Source organism: Melanotaenia boesemani, chromosome 20, assembly GCF_017639745.1.
Source record: "Melanotaenia boesemani isolate fMelBoe1 chromosome 20, fMelBoe1.pri, whole genome shotgun sequence".
NCBI classification, from domain to species: Eukaryota; Metazoa; Chordata; class Actinopteri; order Atheriniformes; family Melanotaeniidae; genus Melanotaenia; species Melanotaenia boesemani.
Window position 1 is genome coordinate 10,197,031 of NC_055701.1, and position 18,673 is coordinate 10,215,703.

An 18,673-nucleotide genomic window follows, 5' to 3' on the forward strand; every position below is an offset into this window, starting at 1 on the left:
TTCCCTGGGCGGCGGTGAAAAGAACTGTCCTCTCTGCCTCTCACCGACAGCCGCAGCCTGAGCACTGCCCTGCCCTCCTGATATTAATCAACACACACATACACACTATTTCAAGCTCACGCACCCACTCTCCCCAGTGAGCTCCTCTGATGGACAGGCTGCTGGGCAGCCATCTCTTTTCCAGGCCCTCACTTGCAAATGAGACATCCAACCTCTTGGAGCAGGCAAGGGACAGGATATTAGAAAAGTTTTATTGGAAAGAAACTTTTCATTATAAGGTATTTTGTGAGTGGCTGGGAGGAGGCGCTAAATATGGCTCGTGTTGCTGGATGACACAGTTTGAAATTCACCCTCAGTGTGAGTTTTTCCAGTCATAATCAACAAATACTACACATATGGAGAATCTGAATGATGGCCACTGTTTGCTTTAACTAACCTATTTTTGAAACTGAGTTATAAATACATTTTGTAAAACATTTATAACTTTTTTGAAGTGAACTCTGCATATAGATATATTTAATATTTTTAATCCTTATAATCTACTATGTAATAAAATTCACATTTACATGACCAAATAGCTTTAATATAAATTTTAATTCAAATAGTAACACTGTCAAATAGCAAAAATATTGTCCTCCTAATCACTGACTTAAATTATACCAATCTGGTTCTGCAACACATAAGGTATATGTGAGATGGAATTATTTCCTTTCCTACATAAACAATGTTTTATCAGAGCACTGAAGCTCTTATCTCTAGATTTAGAGAATACTTAATTGTGCTTGTAACAGCTGCTACTTAGATTTGTCCAAATAATTTCTCTCAGATGCAAACCTTTGTAATAAAAAGACTATTTGACCAGACCTCAGGAATGTGTAAGTAAAATGTCAAATGTCAGGGTGATTTTGCAGTCTAATTAGAGCTTGGCTCATACTGGATTTTTGAGACTGAACTTTTTGCATTTAGGAGTTTAAAGGTAAAAACCTTCTTATATTAAGTAACTATGAAACATAAAGAAACGACCAAGTTACATACTAAATGGGATAAAACAAATTTTAAACTGTGTAACGGCAACATTATCAGACTTTTGTATTTATGGCTGACAATGCTAAGAAAATTATACTGAGATATTTAACTCATGGTAACAAAAGATGTGTCTGCTCTCCAAATGGTTGTTACTGACTCTCACTGTTTTATACACATAGTAATCTCCTGCATAAAGATATACCCGAGTGCTGCCCCCATCCACCCATCCTTACCCCTCTTTGCCCTTTTCTTAAAACCTGTGCCCATTGACAGTCTGCCAGGTGTGCCCATACCCAGGAGACATGCCCAATGTCACCGATCAAAGCAAGCTCACGTGGGTTGTGATAAAAAACGTGGGATGCCAGCTTGGCCACAGAAAATCTTTAGAGGGGAATGAGAGCATCCCTGATGCTGGTATGTGTGACATTAGCTGGCTGCCTTCCCTTTCCTTTCAGCAAAGCTCATGGCCCCAGCTCTGCCTTCACACACTGACTGGGTATGTGACCTCATGTCCAAGTGACATATTCCCTGGCAGGGAGTCAGAATATAAAATGATCGTATTATTCACGTCCTACCTTTGACATTGTCTGTTAGCTGTTCAGCGGGCAGCACAGATAGAGCTACAATCTGGCAGTGATGTCCACCTCAGGTAATATGTCTGACCATCAAGTGAAGACCCAGGAAATCCAGCAGCCTCTATTGTGAGTTGCTTCACTGCATCACTGAAAACAAAGCCCATCAGTTTTTTTCTTCTTGTTTGATGCTGCTAATAGCTTAGCTTCTATTATTGTGGTGCTGTCTCCTGGGCGTTCCTCATGTCTTCCTGTTCTGATGAGAGTGGCTGGACACTGGGGAGTCTTTGTCTCTTTTTCTCAGGCAGACTATGCAATTTAAACCTGCCTCGGGCATGTAGATATTACTCCCCGGCGAGAAGGCTGAAAATTAATGGAAATTGTTTTAGAGGAATCATTATTAACATTCTCCTTTGGATGCCCCTTTGTCATCTCATCCCTGCCACCTCTTCGGTTTTATTCTCACACTAATGTATGCAACCGTTGGCATTCCTGTCAGTATGCAAATGTATGGGGAAATGTGTCTAATCAGACTAATAATTAGACATTGCATATAGTATGCAAATATGCATACATTTAGGCATGATAACAATTATCAATCCTACATTTTAGTTGTTGTTTTTTTTCCAATATAACATCTATACTTTTGCAAACAATAATGACTGTTGAGGACTGTCTGTTTTTAAAACTGCAGGCAGCACTAATGCACAACTAAGAGGGTTTAACATTTATTTTTCTCTTCATGTCTTTCCTTTGCTGATGGAGACTTAGTTGGGGTGTAGTATAGCACAGCAGACTCACTCCACTCTGGAACCAGGAAATCACATTCCTTCACACATACAACTCAATTTCACACCCTTAGCTGGATTAAGAGGACTCTTTGCTCCGGGCCTGTGCAAGAAAAAGGTAAATATCACCCTTGTTCCTGGTGCCGGAAAATCCGCTATTTAAATGAGGAGTAATATAACTGACATTTTCCAGTTCATTATGCAGCCCCTGACCTTCACGATGTACGACTTGGATACTTCTCTGGCAAAAGGCAAGGCCTGATTCTCCCTAATGGGAGATGTTTGACCTTGTCAAGAACTAAGGGGGAGGTCAGGCAGGAAGGAGGCAGTAATAGCCCCAAGAGAGCTGGGACACAACACAGGAACATCTACAACAACCATTAAAAGCACTTTAACATTCCAAACAGTAGTTAAGTTGGAATTTACTTGGACATGTAAAACTTTCAAATCAAACAACTTCTTGCCCAAAACAAGTAAATAGTATATTTGTGTGTTTTTTGAAAAGAGCCTTTGATACAGTATGTACATTTCTGATCCGTGGGGATGATCTATAGCTGTTGAATGTGTACTACATCATCTGGTCCTCAGATTTATGTTTATCTCTGTTTGTGGCCAAACTGCCGAAGCTTATCACAGATGGATTCAACTAATCTTCAACTGGCTCTTTGCCTTTATGTCCAACTGTACTTTAAAGACTCCTCAGGATTTCAGATAAATCCATCACACTCAGTCACCAAACATAATAGAAAGTAATCATATCGGGAGTCTTTCACGGATTAGGCTGTTTTGAATGTGACTTATAATCTCTTCCATTTGTGTGAACTACAATGATGTGCACTGGGCGCCTGGCAGAGATAATCTCATTACCCAGTTGCCTTTTGTTTTCTGCTGCCTTCCTTTTATTCTTTATTAAAACATTTTGCTGCATTAAACATGCTAATTTGAGGCTGGGCATAATTGAGGTCTTGCTTTAAAAACCTTTTCCCTGTTTGGAGGAAGATTAGCAATTTCATCTTCAGGATTATGTATAGAGTACAGTGAAAGCCCACAAAAAAGACTTCCTTTTCATTATGTTTAAAGCCACTCAAGCTTATTAATGTTAAAGGAAAATGTATTATTCCCCACATAACATCACTGGCATATGACAAAAAGATGTCAGATGACATTTATTTTGAGGGAATAGGATTGCTCGACTGATTAGTTCTTGTCCATTCAGTATGCTTCCAGGATCAAATTTATTAAACCAATCAGCTTTCAAACAGACAGAAAAATCCTGGTAATTCTGTGTATTTTCAGGATTGTTAGAAGTGGCCTAACGTTCACTGTCAAGCTGTCGAATCTTCTTTATTACATTCATCAGAAACTGAACAGAAGCAGACACAGCTAAGGACACCAGAAGTGAGAGTCTAAGGCAGATAAAACCTACCAACTCACGCAGGAATCCTCATTGATCACTGGTGGCTTTTCATGAGCCTCAGATGTGGAGAGATCACAGCTCGAGTCTTACTATGAAATGATATCTCACAATGTGAGATGATTCCCAGATCTGCTAACTAAAAAAAAAAGAAAAATGTCAAAGAAAGTGCAAAGAGAATATTCAGGTGTCAGTATTTCTGCCTGGTTCACCTAGGGGTCTAATAAGTGATCACACAGAAAAGGGGGGAAGCTCTGCCCCATTATGGCGAGCAACTTTTGATTTTGTGTCAAAACATATTTAAAATTTGAACAGTGCCGTCATTCCTGTGGAGTGACGCTCTCTCCGTGGGGCTTGTCACAGGAGGCGTCATGGCATGCAGCTCCAATACACCAGGCTCCTTTCATTTTTCTGTCTGACATGTTAAGTGTGATGGTACAAAGAGGTTCCATTTTAATTGTTTGGACAGATCACTCAGGAGGAAAGGACTTTGATTTTGGGTGTTGACAGAATAGGCACAGGCTTACTGAGTTTCTTTGGTGTCTATCTTGCTGTTACTGGCACTGCACTGTATTGATTGTGATAGATTGTTTACGTCAGAGTGAATTTAAGCTAAAGGCCAAACTTTGTCCAGCCATATTTTTTTTTATTATTTTATTATTATGTTACAAGAAAGCAACTGATGCAGAGATTATTTATCACTCCGATTTTCAATTTCTGTGCAAAGGTCCATTCAATCAAATATTGACTGTCTTATCCATCTTCCGGGTAGACCGAGTAAGTTTGGTGACAAACAAGACACTATAATGTATAAGCCTGAGCTGGCTGTATATTTAATATCTGTATTATACAAGACGGATGGGCACTTGAGCTCCACCATGCAGGCACTTTATGAAATAGGAGTGTACTTCAATGAATCCTAGTGAGCAGTGAGAAATCACCTGTTGATAGCCTATAATGTAATAGAACATTCCTTTTGAATGGGCGGGAACTGTAATGTCACACAGTCCATTAATATTCTCCTGCTGTGCCCACATCTTGGCTCTTGACTCTGGGGGAATGATTAGGGTGATGGACGATGAGACGATGACACAAGAAAACAACTTCCCTACCTCCCCTCTTCTCTCCACCAACCCCTCCCTTTTCTTCGCCTACCCTCAGCCCTTCAACACAACAGCCACAAATTACCCACTTTACTCTCAATATTATCAGGGCTGATCGTTGGTGTCCATAATTAGAGTCTTAGTGTCATCTTGCCTCCATTAGGCTAACAATAGAGCCATGGAACAAGGCCACTTTGGGCAAATAGCATGTTAAGAACACTTGACTTTTGTGAAGAGATCGTGAAAAGCATCTGAGGCCATTACTGATCCAAACAGCCTTGAATAGCTCTCTGAAAGCTACAGAAAGACAGACTGCCAAATCCAATCCACTGCAGACAGCACATGGACATTTATACTCAAACTGCGACAGTGTTTTCCCACTCTGTGCACATATTCTTTAACACAAATACAAATATCATCAGAGTGCAGGCTGCAGCCTAGTGGAGCTTGTATTTCAATCATAGAGCATTAGATAGCTTGCTGCTGTGTTTCCTCGCAGGCTATGTAGAGAGAGAGAGAGCGTGCTCTGTATTCTGAGCCCAGACCCCGTTTGATCTTCGTCATTGCCCCTCTAAGACATCATTGTGTAACACTGTAAAAGCGGACGGCTTCATGGAGTGAAGGAAATATCAAGGAAGTTATTCATAAATATTAGATAAGATCAAAACACCCAGATGCTCTCAGACTTCGAGCTCCCGGGTCAAGCCATCTACATCTCTTAGATTTTTCTCCTTCCACTCAGGCTGAGCGTGGAAGATTGAACATCCACCAAAAATCTAGAAAAACTGAAAAACATGTGCCATCCAATCCTGCTACTATGAAAAAAATTCCAACCTAATAAAACACAAATGTACTGTTTTGTTTCATTTCTGATCAACACTTTTCATTATTCATAATTTTCTTGTTTTGATTAGCATCCCTAACGCAAGAGTGCGCCGAACCTGAGGAGATTAATAGGCAGTATTCTCCAAACTCTTCCTCCTCTCCTTCTGAGCTGACATAAATTGGTGAAATATCACTTTGATCATGCCTCCTGAACAACAAACAAAACACAAACCTAATTAGCCTAATTCAAAATTGCTCCAAATGCCTCTCTTTGTTATGAAAGCCTTCCTTCTCCCTACCCTTGTAAAAGATAAAACTAAGTTGAATAAGTGTCAGTGTTTTGCTTCTGTGTGTTTTCTCATTGGTGCATTTTTTTTTGTGAATTAGTGAGTACTGAATCAAATGTACCTTGTGACCTCTGACCCTAAACTTAACAGGAGGAGGATGGAGTTACCAGTTTGCAGTGAGCTGTTTGGGATGCTTCCCTATTTCTTGATGCTGCTCACATCAAATTGTTTTATTGCAACATTGTTTCTAACAATGAGCTAATGAAGGCTAATGTAAACTAGATAAATAATCATATCATTGGCTTGTGAACAGCTGAGTTTCTTTTTTATGGTTTCTTGATTATCACATTAAAGGGCAGCTAAATCGACTTATGAATATGCTAACCCCACCATGAATTGCGTCTCTTGCTTGTGGTGCCACTGATTTGCTGTAATGTTGACGCATCACGTCAGCGCCTGTTTGCCAGTGGGAATTTTTCCAGAGGCAGCAATGCACCAAAGCTATACAGCATTTGAAGTGTTCACTCACTGCAAGCAGCATGAAGTCTACCTTGCAATGCTAGCAGATTAACTCACGTTGCCTCGCTAACATATGCAATGACTGCCGGCGAGCTCTTCCCCATTAGGTTGGCACATCAAAGGCGGCGGGAGAAGTTCTTCACAGGCAGTTAAAAGTGGGCTCAGTGTGGATCTTGTAAATACCGTCTTTGAGTCAGTGCCTCTCGGGGGACACTTCACACACTCCTTCAGTCGGGAGAAGGGAGGGTGAGAGTAGCAGTGACAGGCATCAGAAGGGGAGGAGGGGATGGAGTGGAGGTATGGGGCTGGTGGGTGTGGGGTTGTGAGGTTTCTGGGAGCCCAGTCTCCTGTCACCATCAGGATAGGATCTGTGGATGAAGAAAATCACTCTACTCTCATTTTCCCTGTCTCTATCTCGCTCTCATCCTCTTCCTCCTCTTCACACTTCACATGATAGCTGACAGTGAAAGTGGAGCATGGCTGTTTTCTGATTTCTTTTGAGTCATGTTTTTCATAACACATAAATAGAGCATGTGGTGTCCTGGGAATTCTGTGTTTCAGTATACAGGCGGACACAATAGCATCCACTCTTCTGAAGTGTTGTTGAAAACATTTTATCCATCATAGCCGTTTGTAGGGCTCTGGTGAGGCCCTCCACTCCCGCAAGGAGCAGAAAAGAATAAGAGATGTGTTTTGTTAGCAGCCACACTAACACACACACCAAAACACACATACTATATGCTCCCAAGCCCATCGTTGCCTGGTTTTGCAGAATGATCAATGCAAACGCTGTTATTTACCCAAGCCTGAAATGAAAAGACTATGGATCAATTTGATGCACTTCCATACGGTGTGCTCACAATGGCTGGCTGGGTTTTTGTCTCAGCTATACGCCCTCCCTCTACACTTTAGCCTTCATCTTAAATAAGACCCCTCCACACATGCACACTCACACACAGACTGCTATACAGTTTTTCATGCAAACAGTCCTCTGTGCATTCTGTTTCTGCACCATCTCTCTGTCTTTTTCTTTCAAACACACCCACACTGTGACATTAGGACTGCATACATCGAAGCTTGTGTGTGCGTGTGTGTGCATGCATGCTTGTTTGTGTGTGTTTTGGGCTGACCCACTTTCTGTGCTTGGCCAGGCTTGTGCTGCTGCTGCTGTCTGCTGTGCTGCTAAGGGGGAGATCCCTACAGACTCCCCGGAACAGGCTCCAGCTCTCCTCCTGACAGACACTCACCGTGGCATGTTATCCCCCCGCGGATTGGAGACCTCTGCCTCTCTGTCAGCTCATCTGTGTGTATGTGCTCATCTCAGATGCACCTTGATGCAGATGCACAAATGAATACTCACGGAAACACATGCACATGGTGCACAGACAACAACAGTGTCCCTGCTCATGCGCACACACGCTCAAACCCAAATATTCAAGGCGCATACCACCTCATATCTGTATATTTTTAATTCCATCCACCCTCCTCCGGCTCCTCCTCCTCTCTTCCTTGTGTTTGTCTGGAGTTATTGTTTCAATCTTGCTGCATCAGGGGGCCCCTGAAGGTTATAAATTAAACATAAATGCAAATGCGCTGAGCCATTGCCCTCCTCTGCCTCCCCCCCACACACACATAGACACGCACACGCATACATCCTTGGCTTTCAAACAGATCAGTATGTCTGCGAATTAATAGGAGAACAGTGGGCTTTTTTTAATGAGCGAGAAAGGGAAATTAGAGTTGCAAAGCCACAGCGCGGCACACCCAGAGCTGCAGCCGAGGCAACGGCTTGAAAAGCTGGGCGCCATCATAGAATATGCTAATGCCTCAGGTCCCCTCACTGTCGGTGTTAGCGTTGCTCTAGATGAGATCAGTGCTGAGGCTTTGATCTGGGACGCTGATGAGAGCCAGAATCATCATGTGTACAAAGCAAAGAAAGCATGAGGGATGTGGATGAGGCACATAACCAATGATGTACCTCTAGTTTGGCACTAAATTTAAAAATACCCATTTTTGTCTATCCACATACACATTTGTGACGTTGACTGTCACCTGTGTGGCTTCTCTCTCACACTCACATGAAGACAGGATTTAAATGTGATGTGTTCTCAGAGTGCCCTATAGATAAATAGCCATCTGGTCCTGTTGATGCTATGGGCTGGGCCTGAGCTTAGTGAATGTGAACACCATGGAGACTTTGTAGTTGGACCATAACAGCGTTATTGCTTTTATTTTCTGCCATATGGACTCATAAAGGCAAGTGGTTGGGAAAGGTTTCTAGGGATGTCACTCTCTTTTATTTGTCTCCAATGAGAGAGCTCCATTAGGAAAAGTGGGATTAAGCTTTTTGCTGTCATGCAGTAATGTGAATTTGTGATATATTCATGCATGTAAAAAAAAAAATAAATAAAACTCAGTTTTTGCAATTTTACTACAGTTTAAGCAATGTACCGTTGAATAAAACTGCTTGTTTTAGATGTACATTTATTCATTTATACAGTATATATTCTTCACCTTGTACTAACACTGTATCTCCAGCAGGGGTCTTCCCATTGTCATGGACATGGCTTCTAGTGAATTATCCCACACTAAACTCAAAGCAAACAAGGCAAAGAGGATTGTACCTCCTTGTTTTTAACATAACATGAATCAAAAAATATAATTGCCCATACCACTATAATTATCATGTCAATACTGGTCATCTTTACGTCCACTACTGGTCTTGCAATCTTCTAACATTAGCTCCCACCACAGCCACTCATCATCATTATCATGTCCATCCTCAGCACAACTCTCATCCCCAAAACCCTCTCTTCCCAATGCCTCCATCCTCCCCTCCACCCCTCTTTCATCTGCAGCTCCCTCTGTTGATCAAATGCATCTGATCTCATCAAAGCGGACCCTCTGCTCATTCAAGTCCCAACAGACACCCTGGCTTCTTTACTAAGCACTATTTTACATTCATGTTTGAATACCATCGATGGGGTAGAATATCTTGTAGACTTTGCTTTTGTGTGGTCCTGCTCTGCAGCCTGTGGTAATTTTTCTTCCCTTTTTTTTCTTTTTTAGATTCCATTATGATTTTAGAGAAGTTTGTCTTTGATAAAGGAAATCTTTTGAGGAAAATTAAAGGTTTTAGCCTTCTATTTAAATAAGGTCTTAATGAGGGTTCGCTTCAATATATATCATATTAAATTCATATGAATACTGAAGTTTATATTGACCTCTGAGTTCCAGTGTCTACCTGCACTCCTGTCAAATAGTCCTATAGGTTTCAAATGATTGTATGCTCCCCCTTTCGTTGCAGGATATATGCTTCTTTGCTGCAAAGAAATAAAGAGGGATCTTTTTCTGGACAGGAAAAAATGGAAACCGATATGAAACTGTAATAATGGTTATAAAGTGAGATTACATTCTTATTCCGATGGCAACGTTATTGCACACCGTTTGTGGTTGCGTGTCCGACCGCTGTCAGAGAAACTGGCTTGAGCTGAGGGACAGAGAGGGTGGGGGGAGGAAAAATCAGGTCTGGATACTGGACTAGAAACTCATAATAATCCAGACTTACAATATACGTTTATTCAGTTGACCAATTTAGAGTGGTAAAGTTAATATGTGCACATGCTGGCAATGCCCGATGTGTCAGGGTTGTTTAAAAACAGAAAACTGACCTTAGAGAAGGTGAAGGCGTAATTCCACGACCGCGTGAAGTTTAATTAAAAGGAATCAACACTTTTTTATGGACATGTAGATTATACACAACCATATCGTTACATCAATATATCATATTTGATTAGTTTACCCGAAAAAAGCGATATTAAAGAGAGAGAAAAATACACACGAGTACGCAATGGCTCAGAACTCCAGTCCGGATTTTGCATGTGAGGCGCGCTGGAGCCCTGGAGGTGGGTAAGCTGGTAGAGCCCGCTCTCTCATGCCATGCTGGGCCACAAGGGCTCCAGGAGACGCTGCTACATTTTACTGAGAACCGGGATGGAGGAGAGGCGGAGGGGGGAAGCAAAAAAAGTTTCGTTTAAACCTGGCAGAGAAACTTTCAACATGAAGCCTGACAGACTCACCATTTCACCACCACAGCAACATCAGCGCTAGGAAAAAGATTGCTTTTCCTCTGAATACATTTTCACCTCCCAGCTTGTGCTTTTTCTTTCCCTCTTGTTGTATTTTCTGCGCGCAAGGCTGGTGGAGCTTGCTGTCACTGCGCGCTGAGATGTTGGAGTGACCATGGCTGCGCAAGTGGCATCGGCTCCGACCAGAACTAATAATAAAAATAAGAAATTGTCCGGCGGTTTGGGTCCGGAGCTCAATTCTGGGAAATCCGGAGGAGGAGGGACCGTGCAGCGAACTGGACCGATGCTGGGTGCTGGCGATGGGACTCTGAATAATGTAGACCATCACCGCCGAAACGAGCTCAGCATGGTTCATTCAACTTCCACGAGTCACAACGCTCCGGACAGCCACGACAAGGCTGGAAACAATCTCATATCCGCGTCGGTGTCGAATTCAAACACTTCGTCGATGGAAACGGGTTTGATCGCGAACCATAAGCTGAAATGTGTGGGGAGCGGAGATTCCCCTCAGTCTCAACCGCCGCAGCAGCCGCTGCCGCAATTTGGCCAGTTTGCGCCACATCAGCAGAGGCAGATTCAAAGTAACAACAACGTCAACAACAACGGCCAGGTCCCCCGTGGGGACAGAAGTATGGATCACCAACACCACGGTGGCAAAGAGAACCTATTGGGGGGGCAGGAGGAGTCACAGCAGCAGCACATGCCAGGGAAAGGTGAGGGGGACCTCACCTGTAAACCCTCGGAGAGGATGATGAGTTCCAGGTTTGAACACTCGAACTTGGGGCCACCAAACAACAACTCCGAGTTTAATAACAACTATTATCCTTCAAGACCCTGTTATGATCAACATGGCGGTCAACAGCAACAAAGCAGCGGGATGGGGACAACGCACTCCTCACACAACAGCATGGAGAACTCCCACGAAGCAGGGTACAACAGCCAGTACGGCCAGTACCCAGCATACCGGGCGGGCTACGGCGGCGGGGCCTACGGGATGATGGGCCCCTCTGGATGCCGGCAACCAGGGAACATGATGATGGGCAACAACTCCTCAGCAAGCCACGGCAAGTCTCCTCTGGGTGCTGCCTCGGGTGGCTTTCAGAGGTACCCGGGACAAACTCAGCAGCAGCAGCAGCATCCTTCAGGGGCCACCCCGACTCTCAATCAGCTGTTGACATCCCCCAGCCCAATGATGCGGGGTTATGGAGGTGCCTATCAAGACTATAGCGGCCCCACTGCTCATCAGCAAACCAGTATGGGGCTGGGGAAAGACGTGGGGCCCCAGTATGGAGCCACCACGACCCACTGGGGAGGGGGACAGAGAAACCATCCACTTTCAATGAACCCTACGGGCAACGGAGGGCAAGGCCTCGGCAGGACGCAGGTGAGTTTTGGAAACTTCAGTCAGGTGCTCAGATGTGCATTAATTAATTTAATTTATTCATGGCTGCAGTACAATATCCCAGATGCGTACGTGTGGATAAAAATATTGACATTAAGTGTTTATGAGCATTATACTATACTTACATGTTTACAAATTGATTTTTAAAAAATACAAAAAAATCGCCTTTAAAGATACATAACTGATTTAGACCCATGTTACCCATGATATATAAGCTACACAAATTAAATGTTAAGGGGGAAGAAAATAATTAACTTATTAAAAAAAACATATCTATTATAATGTATTTTAATAAGCCTAAACAAATGAAAAGGTTGCATTTTAATAACTGACAGACTTAATCTGTATTTGTAGTTTCAACTGTTAGATTAAAAACAGTTGGCTAGATTTGGCTACATTCACCTCTCTGCCGACGTGGTCTCAGACACGTTGCAAAACGCGCCGTTTTGAGGACGTGCTGTGTCCGAGTTAAATATTCATGTGGAAAAAAATGTATCCAGAATACATGTTGAAGAACTCAACTATTAAAAATAACCAGTTGTTGTTGTTTTTAAATGTCAGTTTATACGGACATTGTGACTGTTGAAAACTCGCATGTCCTCCGTGCGCTCTGTCTCCGAGCGCTTCTGTGCGTCTCGTTGTTTCCCATGCAGCTCTGCAAAGAATTTGAATAATGGAGGTAAACTGGCTTAAAGCTCCACGTACTCTTGGCTCCCAATTGACACCCAGTCTGCCACCTGATTGGCTCCCCGTGGCCCCACTAGGTGGACTGCGTTTATGGAAAAAAAAAAAGAATTCTTGCAGGGTTATTTTGGTCATGGCGTTATAGTGATGCTGCATTCAGGACTTATGGGAATACTCACATTTGGAGACCATCCAACGCAATAATTGACGGTTTATGAAGATTATCCTGTTCCTGATAATTATTCTCATTTTTTCATCACTGAGAACAGACATGCAAAAGGCTGCAGTGTCATGTTGAAAACAGGAAATGGATAGCCTCATATGTCTCAGTGAAAAGCTTAATAAATATAAAAGATTGAGGATTGTTGGCATTTGTCTTTTTGTTTTTTTACTTTTTAAATTCACGTTATAACCTAATACCGTTGGAGATGGGCTTCAGGGCACATTATTCAAATGTTCCTCTGTCTGTTTGGGGTACTGCCTTTAAGGATCCTTAGGTGGCCCCCAAACTCTGTGCTGCAACATTTCTCCTGTCAACAGCATGCAGACTGACAGGCAGGGGGAGGGAGCTGCCAGTTCTGAACTCTGAAGCAAAACATCACAGTGTTTCACCAGAAGAGCCATTATTTAGAATTTGTTTTGTTGCACCAAATTATGCGCACTGCTGGATGGCACATCTGGACCACTGGAGGGCAAGGAGGTTGAGCATTGCTTGTACTATATGCCTCTCGCAAAACAAAAGTAGTTCATTAGCCTACATTGTTTCAATCAAAGGCAGTTTGTGTTGGATGCAGAGGAAATGAGGTGAATGTTTAGCGTGGGAGGGTTTGTTGTAATGATTGTATTAAATTATGCTAAAATGGTCACTAGAAACATACAGCAATCTAACTCCTTAACAATAATTTTTAGTGACTGTTGTCTGATTAGTTGTTGAATATTTTAAATGGTTCAAAAACAATTAAAAGTTAAATGCACCTTAGACAAAATTAAACCAGAGAATATATATATATATATATATATATACAGTACAGATAATTGAAACATTATTCAAACAAACAGTCCTGTATGGCATTGAAAGTTGCACTTCTTTTTCTTTTCTTTTTTTTTTCCTTTTTCACACTTTATGTCTTTAGGAGTAAGTCCATGTGCAACATTGGTTTTTCCTTGACTCTAACATTTCAGCAGCAGTATATTCATGCTACAAAAGCTCTATGTTTAATTCATATTTGGAGCTGCAGCGCTGCTCTCCTGCGCGCTGACAGGCTGTGTGTAAAAGGCGAGCGGTGTAGTGAATAATACTACCTTCAAATTGGCCCCGTGATATGACTGCACTTCAATTCAGAATGCGTTTGGTTGAAGCATGCCTCTGTCACCTGTTGGCACAGTGTCCCCCCCCTTTCAAATTCAATTTCCCTCCCCACTGCCTTTCTTCAGTAGCAAGCTGCGAGCGAAACAAGCGTACCTTATTTACACTGCTACCCCCCCTTCCCTCCACACTCACTTTTTTGGTCACTCATCAGAATAAAAACAGAGCCCCATCAATGTGCATGTTTGTTATTCTGTATGTTCATACCTCAGAAATACATAGGATTCCCTAAAAGTGTGCATCAAATAATGTTCAGGGTCTAGTTTATGTCAGTAAATTTGGGCTGTTTCAGCATATCAAACCGCAATTCTCCTTCATGTAGAGCAGACATCTATACTGGCATACTAGCCTATTTAGCTTTTTTTAAGTTTAGACCATAAATGAAATGTTTCATGTCTCATAATATGTCTAACAAGAGTTTATCTGCTATGAACTTATCAGAGCATACACACAAAACAGTCAAATTAATTAGTAGATAATAATGAGGGCTTAGTAAATGAGACATAGTGTTGTTGCTTAGATAATTACAACAGCAAGTCTTTTAAAATCTGACCTAATGAAATAAAAATGAACGGATGGCTATGGTTTCCACTAATTTATCACTATTATGCTCAGTGTTTTGCTGTTTTTCACAGAATTAAAATCAAAGCCCAGCAGCTCTACATATCAAAGCCTAGATCCAATCCCATCCTCGGTAATGTGCTTACCTTGAAATGATCCCAGCTCGTGCTGCTCTCTCGTGCATACTGTTTACATTTATCTCTTATGAATTATTAGTGTGACTTTATAATAGGAGCAATGCATCAATGTCACTTTGTATTATGCAGCTATCTCAGGGAGCCTCGTGCATAGTGATAGGCCTGACTGTGGCTGCTGCAATTTAATTTATGGAACATGTTCTGCATCAGACGGACAGCCCATGGGGGTCTGGTCAGGAAATGGGCCTGAAGGTGTGTGCGTGTCTGGGTGCTTCACTTTATTTTGGGATATGCCTGTAGATTTTCTGTTTGCGTGTGTGTTCCTGAGTGTGTGTCTGCTCGATTGTGCCAGAGAAAGCCCTTTCGTCAGCACTAAGCAGTCCAGCTACTGCCCTGCCCTTCTCATGATAGCTCCCCCTCCCTCCAATCTCTCCTCTCTCCTCCTGCTCTCTGCCCCTGCCCGTCAGTCGTTTGTTTATGTTGTTTTGTTTACATCTCTGTTATGGGCAGCTAACTCTGCACTGATTATCAACACTAGAGTGAAATTTTAATTTGCTCTGTTGCTCCCGATAAGGGGCCCGTGCAGCGTTTTTCATCTTCCTTGGATGAAACACAGGGCCTGCTCAGGTAATTGGCAGGCTGGGGTTATCCCTGGTCTGCATGTGTTTTCCTCAAAACACCAATTAATTCTGATTTTGAAAAATAATAAGAATTAGAAAAGACAAAATAACTGTCCAGTTGCATCACTGGCTGTAAGCTTGTGTATTATTAGCTGGCTAATAAAATAATTGTATTTCTTTCTCACAGTCTCTCTCTTTTTTTAAATCAAGTTCTACTATGCATTCATAACATCCCCTGAAGTCAAAGGTTGGTGTGTAAACGCCCTGAAGAGAGGATTTAATTACTCCGAGAGGGTGTTGATTTTGTGTCAGCTGTTTTCTCAGCTCTGTCTTATCTGAACTGTCGGTGCAGTTTTGGGGGAGAAAGTTAAATGTTCATGTGGGAGAATTTGCCTTTTTCACTTTGATGAAATAGTCCAAAGTCTTTTGCATTCAATTTGACTGTCTTTTATGTTTCATTTCAAGTTAATTCTAGGATTTTATCACAATTTTGGTGCCTCCAGGCAGTGATCCATGAACTAATGTCACTTCCTCTGTGATCATTACAGTTATGATTCAATTTAAAGCATTTTATTTTTAATCAATGGAGCTAATCAAAATATACTTGAGAATTTAAATATTGTTGAGATTGTTTTTTTTTCCTTTGTTTTGCTTTCTCGATAGATCATAATTTAAGACTTAGCGCAGATCCTCTCCGTGCGAGCAGGCCCACAGAGACAGTAGGAAGGAGGGAGATGTGGAAATGTAGGCGATATTTGAAGTGAGTCACATGGAGGGCTGCTGACTTCTGTGGAATGGGCCTGGCCGACTTTACAGAGACAGAAAGGGAGAGACAGAGAATCAGTAAGTGAACTCTGGCAAATGTCAGCACAGTTAAAATCCTCTCCCTCTGGGTCTCGCCCCACTTTATCCTTGTGAACGACAAGGAAAAAGAAGTATTTATGAGTTTATGGCCTCAAACACTTACATGCAACATTTATATATATATATATATATATATATATATATATATATATATATATATGTGTGTGTGTGTGTGTGTGTGTGTGTGTGTGTGGCAAAATGTGGCTGAATTGAGAACTACAAGTACCTTGGCATACCACAAGCAAATGGCAACCACAAAGAAGCCACAAGAAAAGCTGCCACAGTCAAATATCTGCAACGAGTAAGGCAAGTCCTGAGAAGTCAGCTCAATGGCAAGAACAAGATCCGAGCAATTAACAGCTATGCCCTGCCAGTGATCAGACACCCTGCTGGGATAATAAGCTGGCCAAAGGAGGAAGTTCAGACCACAGATGTTAAAACACGAAAGCTGTTTACCATGCATGGAGGGTTCCACCCCAAATACAGTGTCCAGAGGCTATACACTGAGCGCAATAAGGGAGGCTGAGGACTAGTGAGCATCAGGGCCGCTATCCAAGATAAAACATCCAAGCTCCATTAATGCATAAGGAAGATGGCCCCAAGGGATGAAGCACTGAGTAAATTTCTCAGGCAATGGAACCTGGAGGAGAATGAAATGGAGGAATCATTTTGAGAGGACAAGCACCTGCATGGGATGTACTACGGACAGATAACCGAAGTGGCGGATATGAAGAAGTCCTACCAATAGCTAGAGAGGGCTGGACTGAAGGATAGCACATAGGTGCTAATCATGGCAGCACAGGAGCAAGCCTTGAGTACCAGGGCAATCGAGGCCCAGATCTACTTCACCAGGCAGGACCCCAGATGCAGGCTGTGCAAAGAGGCCCCTGAAACAATCCAGCACCTCACAGCAGGGTGAATAATACTGGCAGGCAAAGAATACATGGGATGCCATAACCAAGAAGTCGGCATAGAAACATCTGTGCAGAATAGGGACTGGAGACCCCCTAGTTCACAATGGGAAACACCTCCCAAGGTGGTAGAGAATGAGGGCTAAGATCCTGTGGGACTTCCAGATACAGACTGACAAAATTGTGGTGGCCAACCAACCGGACAAAGCCATAGTGATAGATTTAGCCATCCCCAATGATGGAAATATCAGGAAAAAGGGAACGTGAGAAACTGGAGAATTACCAAGGACTCAAGGAAGAACGGGAGAAAGCCTGGGAGATGAAGGCAACAGTAATACCAGTGGGTATTGGAGCATTGGGGGCTGTGTCCCCCACGCTGGAGAAGTGACTCTAACAGATACCTGGAGTAACACCAGACAATTCCATCCAGAAGAGCACAGTCACTGCAAAGATACTGCATAGGACCCTCAAGCTCCCAGGACTTTGTAGAGAACCCAAGCTTGAGATGAAAAGCCACCCAGCCTATCCAGGGGAGATGGGAGGATGGCTGAGGGAAGAGTTTATATAAAGGATTCGAACCTGGGGGGCGGTGGCCCTTCAGTGTCGAGTTTGCATGTTCTCCCCACGTATGCATGGGTTCTCTCCGGTTCTCTGGCTTCCTCCATCCGTCCAGAGACATGCATGTTACGTTAATTGGTCACTCTAAATTCTCCCTAGGAGTGAGTGTGTGTGTGAATGGTTATTTATCCCTACCTGTGTTGGCCCTGCGATGGACTGTGACCTATCGAGGGTGTACCCTGTTTCTCACCTGTTACAAATGCTGGGATAGACTCCAGCTTACCCGCAACCCATAATGGACTAAGTGGTAAAGATAATGAATGAATGAATTATATGTATATATATATATATATATATATATATATATATATATATATATATATATATATATATATATATTTATATATATATATATATATATATATATATATATATATATATATATATATATATAAATATATATATACACATATATATATAATATTTTGAATAAGATTAATCACAGCTTACAAATTAATTAATCATCATTAATCACCATTTGCGACTATGCCTGACATTTACCCGTTTTTAGTGCAAGTCAGTGCATACAAATATTTAGTGTTAATTGATCTTCCCTTTGGTAAACATCAGATGTCAGTAAATGCAGCATGTAATGTACTATATGTTGTTCTGCATTACAATTGCAATTAATAAAGCAGATCAGCTGATCACTGTTAGCTGTCATGATTCACAAAACAACAGGAGATGGAAAGGAGGAGCATACACAGAGAAGACCAAAGAGCCAGCAGACCAGCCATGTTTGTGCACAACAAGGCGAGAGAGAGAGAGAGAGGGAGAGAAAGTATGGGTGTGGAACCCTCTCAACAAAAAAGTGTGGGTGTTAAAACTACATCTTCCTCCACAGGGGCGACGCCCATGTGTTGTTCCATCAATGTTCTTTTTATTCTC

General features: G+C 42.2%; 1 protein-coding gene across 5 annotated transcripts in view; it reads left to right on the plus strand.

Annotated features, from left to right (window-relative positions):
- The window catches only part of LOC121631535 (AT-rich interactive domain-containing protein 1B-like), a 190,359-nt gene that overhangs the window by 13,563 nt on the left and 158,123 nt on the right, over window positions 1-18,673 (plus strand). For 4 of the 5 annotated variants that reach the window (XM_041972530.1, XM_041972531.1, XM_041972533.1 and 1 more), the window contains exon 1: window positions 10,507-12,006. The exons of the other annotated variant lie outside the window; for it this stretch is intronic. In XM_041972530.1, the coding sequence (XP_041828464.1) occupies window positions 10,777-12,006 (1,230 nt within the window). In that variant the 5' untranslated portion in view covers window positions 10,507-10,776. Of the gene's footprint in view, window positions 1-10,506; window positions 12,007-18,673 lie in introns of those variants that run through there. 5 annotated transcript variants of the gene reach the window in all.